Source organism: Sinocyclocheilus grahami, unplaced genomic scaffold, assembly GCF_001515645.1.
Source record: "Sinocyclocheilus grahami isolate Dianchi unplaced genomic scaffold, SAMN03320097.WGS_v1.1 scaffold864.1, whole genome shotgun sequence".
Lineage (NCBI taxonomy): Eukaryota > Metazoa > Chordata > Actinopteri > Cypriniformes > Cyprinidae > Sinocyclocheilus > Sinocyclocheilus grahami.
Window position 1 is genome coordinate 203,475 of NW_015506043.1, and position 5,861 is coordinate 209,335.

The 5,861-nt window shown below is 35.9% G+C and overlaps 1 protein-coding gene across 1 annotated transcript in view; it reads right to left on the reverse strand.

Annotated features, from left to right (window-relative positions):
• Positions 1 to 5,861, reverse strand: part of LOC107563271 (cingulin-like protein 1) — a 62,836-nt gene that overhangs the window by 26,340 nt on the left and 30,635 nt on the right. The window contains exons 8-15 of the mRNA XM_016248087.1: positions 5,508 to 5,600; positions 5,118 to 5,324; positions 4,815 to 4,919; positions 3,688 to 3,840; positions 2,715 to 2,882; positions 1,564 to 1,737; positions 1,390 to 1,479; positions 424 to 507 (exon numbers count right to left, since the gene is read on the reverse strand). Coding sequence (XP_016103573.1) covers positions 424 to 507; positions 1,390 to 1,479; positions 1,564 to 1,737; positions 2,715 to 2,882; positions 3,688 to 3,840; positions 4,815 to 4,919; positions 5,118 to 5,324; positions 5,508 to 5,600 — 1,074 coding nt within the window. The remainder of the gene's footprint in view (positions 1 to 423; positions 508 to 1,389; positions 1,480 to 1,563; positions 1,738 to 2,714; positions 2,883 to 3,687; positions 3,841 to 4,814; positions 4,920 to 5,117; positions 5,325 to 5,507; positions 5,601 to 5,861) is intronic.

Sequence of the window (5,861 nt, forward strand, 5' to 3'; positions counted from 1 at the left end):
CACACACACACACACACACACACACACACACACACACACACACACACACTCGCACTCACACTTACTCAAACACACACACTCGCACTCACAGACACACTCACTCACACACACACTCACTCAAACACACACTCACTCAAACACACACTCTCGCACTCACTCAAACACACACACACTCAAACACACTCACACTCACACTCGCACTCGCACTCACTCTCTCTCACACACACACACACACACACACCTGTACTCAAACACACACACTCGCACTCACAGACACACTCACTCACACACACACTCACTCAAACACACACTCACTCAAACACACACTCTCGCACTCACTCAAACACACACACACTCAAACACACTCACACTCACACTCGCACTCGCACTCACTCTCTCTCACACACACACACACACACACACCTGTCTCTCCAGGATGGCCTTCTCACACTCCAGCTGATCGTTGAGATCTTTCTCCTGGATGAGCTTCATCTGCAGCTGCTCCGACTGAGACAGAGAAACACATGAACTACAACTAAAACCAAACAACAAACTATTGCATTATGGGAAATAAAATCCATGTTAACTGAATAAAAAAAATTTCATTTAACTTGATGTACTGAAATAACTAAAACTGAAACAATAAAGTAATAAAAAAAATAATTATAATAATTCAATAATCGATTGAAAAAAAATAATGAATTTAAAAAGTTGAACAAAAAATAAAAAATTTTGGGCCTTATAAAAGCATTAAATTTTTTCCCCAAATTCTATGTTTTCTGTTTTAATTTTTGTAGTCTTTATTTTAATGTTTTTTTTATTTTTAATCATCAAAAAACTGAAAAAAGCCTAACCAATTAAATTAATAAAACTTAATGTAATAATTTATTTAAATATTTACAATAATAGTAAACAAGAATATTAATACAAAAATTATTTCTTTTTATTAAATTTTTTTTTTTTTTTTTTAAGTTTTGGTATTGTCTGTTTTTCTGGATTCATGAATTAATAAATACTTATAAAAAATGGTAGTATGAAATAATAGTAATAGTAATGGCATAAAACAATCTTTTAAAATGTAATCAAATGAAAAAATTTTCTTTTTTTATTTTTGGAACAATAGAGGTTTACTGTTGAAATGAAAACATGTAAGAAAAATTATGTGATAATTAAAAAAATAATGTATTATTATTACATTGAGAAGTAATATTAATAATAGTTAAACTGAGCTTTTATTTTGACACATTGTACTGTAAACTTTTACATTTTCCTGACTGGATTCTGCAATTTTGTCCAGGTTTTTTCTTTTATCGCAGATCCTGCTGTCAGCCTCAGACTAAACATGAACCGTGTTCCAGCGGTCTAAAGCGGTTTTTGGTGGTTTCTGACCTGATCCACAGCTCTCTTGTGTTTGGACGCCCATCGCTGCTCGTTCTCCTGCAGCTCCTCCAGATCTCCCTCCAGATCGATGATCTTCTCCTGATACACACACAGATGCGTGCGCTTCTGTCAGTGGTGCTCGTGTGTGTGTCTGTGGAGGTGTGTGTGACGTCAGCGCCGTACCTGAGCCAGCTTGAGCTGTTTGGAGAGCTCGTCTCTGGACTGTCCCAGCGTCTGCAGCTCCATGCGCAGATCCTCCACCGTCCTCTCGGCTTGTTTGCACTGCAGCTGCACACGCTCCCGCAGCTGGATCTCCTCCTCCAGCGTCTGCTCCTTATCACTCAGCTTACCTGACACCTGACACACACACACACACACACACACACACACACACAGTCAGGACGATGCAGCTCAGTGGTACATCATGGTTAGATGAACCGTGATGAAATATCTGACACAAAGAAACACTCCACATTGTGAAGATTACTGTTTTTCTTTTGTACATGTACATTTTTAGTAATTAAATTTTTTTGTGGTTTTGTCATTTTTTATTCATTTTTCTATTACATCATTTTCTATTTATTATTATTTTATTATTTATGTATTATTTTCATTTGTTGTTATCGTGCTTCAGAAATGCACTGCACCTTCTGTCAATGCCAATAAACCTCACAAAATGCTAAATGCTTTTCAAAAATGTACTAGTAATATCATTAAAGTTTGTAATTCTTGTAATTTTGGTCTTTTAAAATATTTAAAAATGTATTTTATAATTATAAAAAATATAATTATAAAATGCATGACGTTATAATTATAATTAGTTTGGTTTTGTAATTTTTATATGTCTATATAGTTTTTATTTTAGATTATTATTTTATAATATTTTTATTAAGTTTTAGTTTACTTGGTTTTAGCTATTTTAGTAAATTTTAACCAAATGTGAAATATTTTTACTATTAAAAACAGCTGTTTTCTATATGAATCTCTGTTAAACTAATGTATTTCTGTGATGGGCAGCTGTATTTTCAGCATCATTCCTCCAGTCTTCAGTGTCACATGATCTTCAGAAATCAGTATAATATGCTGATCTGCTGCTCAAGAAACATTTCTGATTATTATCAATGTGTAAATCAGTTGTGCTGCCCAATATTTGTGTGGAAACTGATATATTTTATATTTCATGACTCACAGATTAATAGAAAGTTAAAAAGAACAGCATTTATTTGAAATAGAAATAACAAATTAGTATAAATAAATAGTAACATTATAAATGTCTCTACTGGTCTTTGATGATGAATTATTTTCCTGCGGATATGAATGTGTATTAATCGGACCTCTCCCTGCAGTCTGCTGACGATCTGTGTGAGGCGCAGCAGCTCCTGGTCTTTCTCCAGCACGCTCTCCTCCAGCTCCTCCACCCGCAGCTGAACATCAGCCCTCAGCTTCTGCTGCAAACTCAGCTCCACTCGCGCCTGGTTCCCCTCCTGCAGCGCGTCTGCCAGCTGACACACAATAAACATCACAGGATCAAAAAAATCAATCAATATTTATTTAAATATTTCTTAAGACTTACTAATCATTTTTTAACATTTGTAAAAATGTGTGTGTGTGTGTGTGTGTGTGTGTGTGTGAGTATGAGTGTGTGTGTATGTGTGTGTCTGAGCGAGTGTGTCTGTGTGTGTGAGTATGAGTGTGTGTGTGTGTATGAGTGTGTGTATAAAAAAAAAAAAAGTGTGACGTGACATGTGGCCAAGTATGGTGACCCATACTCAGAATTAGTGCTCTGCATTTACCCATCCAAAGTGCACACACACAGCAGTGAACACACACACACACCGTGAACACACACCCGGAGCAGTGGGCAGCCATTTATGCTGCGGCGCCCGGGGAGCAGTTGGGGGTTCGGTGCCTTGCTCAAGGGCACTCAGTCGTGGTATTGAAGGTGGGAGAGAGTGCTGTACATTCACTCCCCCCACCTACAATCTCTGCCGGTACGAGACTCAAACCCACAACCTTTGGGTTATGAGTCCGACTCTCTAACCATTAGGCCACAACTTCCCCCTGTATGTGTGTGTCTGAGTGTGAGTGTGTGTGTGTGTGTGTGTATGTCTGAGTGTGAGTGTGTGTGTGCGTGTGTCTGAGTGTGAGTGTGAGTGTGTGTGTGTCTGTGAGTGTGTGTGTGTGTGTGTCTGAGTGTGAGTGTGTGTGAGTGTCTGAGTGTGTGTGTGTGTGTCTGTGTCTGTGAGTGTGTGTGTGTATGTGTGTGTCTGAGTGTCTGTGTCTGTGAGTGTGTGTGTGTGTTTGTACCTCTGTCTCCAGTCTGAAAACAGTGTTACTGAGTTCTAGAGTTTTCTTTGCTTTAGTTTCTTTCTCCAGCTCCAGCTCCTCCAGGTTTCTCTCGGTGAGCCACAGTTTTTCTGACACAGTCTGAGCGTGTTGAGCTTGTTTCTCCAGAGCTTCCTGAAGAAAACACACAGAAGATCAGACCGACTGCACAGTTTGAGAAAACCAACAGTCAAGTGAATAAAGCCCAGATGAGCAGCTGTCAATAACCAGTTTCCTGATGTAAAATGTTGCTTGTTTAAATTATATTATTATTAGCCCTAATTTTACATTTTTGCTTATTAAAATTTCTGAAAAGCATGTAGCGTTTTATGGGGTTATTTGCATGACAAAATGTGCTGTGAATTACTGAAGTGCAAGAAAAAAGAATAAAAATAATACATCAATAATAATAATATAAAATAAATAATAAATCAAATTCTCATTTGTTTCATGATAGTATTGCCCCTAATTTAGAATTTTGCATAAAATAATAATAATAATCATAAATCTAAAAAACAAATGGCCATTTGTTTCATACTTTTACATTTTATTAAATGACTGAATGATTGATTACTGATATATTTTTCAAAATCAAGTAGCATTTTGTGGGGCTTATTGGCATTATAATATTTTATATTTATTATATATTATAATATTATAATATATAACACTAATATATGATATATACAATTAATAAAAAAAATGGCAGTGTATTACTAAAACACAAAAACAGAATAAAAATGATATAAAATATTTTTTTAAAGTATAATAATAAAATAAATAATAAAACAAATGGCCATTTGTTTCATGATTATTATTACCCCTAATTTTACATTTTGCTTATTAAAGGACATTACTGTTATGTTTCTAAAAAGGATTTTATGGGGTTTATAAAAAAATGTAAATGTATAAAATAAAATAATAAAATAATAAATATAAAATATTCTAATTATAAAATAAATAATAATAAAAAATAATATAATATAATAATAAAATAATAAACAAAATAAATAAAATAAACTAAATAATAAAAAATATAAAATAATAAAAGAAATGGCAATTTTGGTCTTTGAAAGTGTCAAGCAGCCTGTTTATTTGTGATGCTGCACCTCAGTGTCCTGTATTTTGTTCTTGAGCGTCTGCTGCAGGAAGCTGAAGGCGTATTCCTGAGTGTTTGCCTCGACCATCACCTCCCGCGCCTCCTTCAGCTCTTTCTGCAGACACACAGACACAGACACAGACACAGACACAGACACAGACACAGACACAGACACAGACACAGACACACAGACACACACACAGACACACACACAGACACACACACACACACAGACAGAGACACACACATTGATGATGAGGATCACGGCTCTGCTGACGGCGTGTGTTTAGGGTGTTGCATGTGGTGCTTGTACCTCCATCTGTCTGAAGCGTTCCTGCATGACGTTGTTGTTGCTCTCTAACTCCACGATCTTCTCCCGCAGCCGGTTCGTCTCGCACTGCATCTGTGTGTTCGTCCGCAGCAGATCTTCATTGTTCACCAGCAGACCTCGCATCTCGAAGCGGATCTGGTTCCTCTCCTTCTCCATCTCGATGCTCTCCGCTTCCAGAAACTGGTTCCTCTGCAGCACATAAATAGACATATTAAAGCTAACCTGCATTTCTACTCATTACTTGATTTGATAAACGCTCATGCGTCTTTACACAAAAACTGGACTGAGGTCAGCAAAACATTTCAAAGTCTTTCCCAACAATTTCCAGTCGAGAAGTTCATTGACGCACAGCTTGTGTGTGTTCATACTGACCCTGCGACAGTCCTCCAGCTGTTTGGTCAGTTCCTGGATGAAATCCAGTTTGTTCGGCTGGTTGTTTCGTTGCATGAGTTGACTTGGAGTCGCCTTCAGGAGAGAAAACATGAGTTCACATAAGATAGTTTTAATAGAAATTCTCCTCTGGGACATTAAAGTGCTTGTTGAATAAACATCTATTTACTGTTTAAATTAATACATTTTATTTTATAATTTATTTATTGTATTATTATTAGAAATTCTATAATAAAATATAATTGAATAAATTATATATATAAATATATATATATATAAATGTAGTTTTATATTTACATTTCTTTCTTTCTTAATATATATATATATATATATATT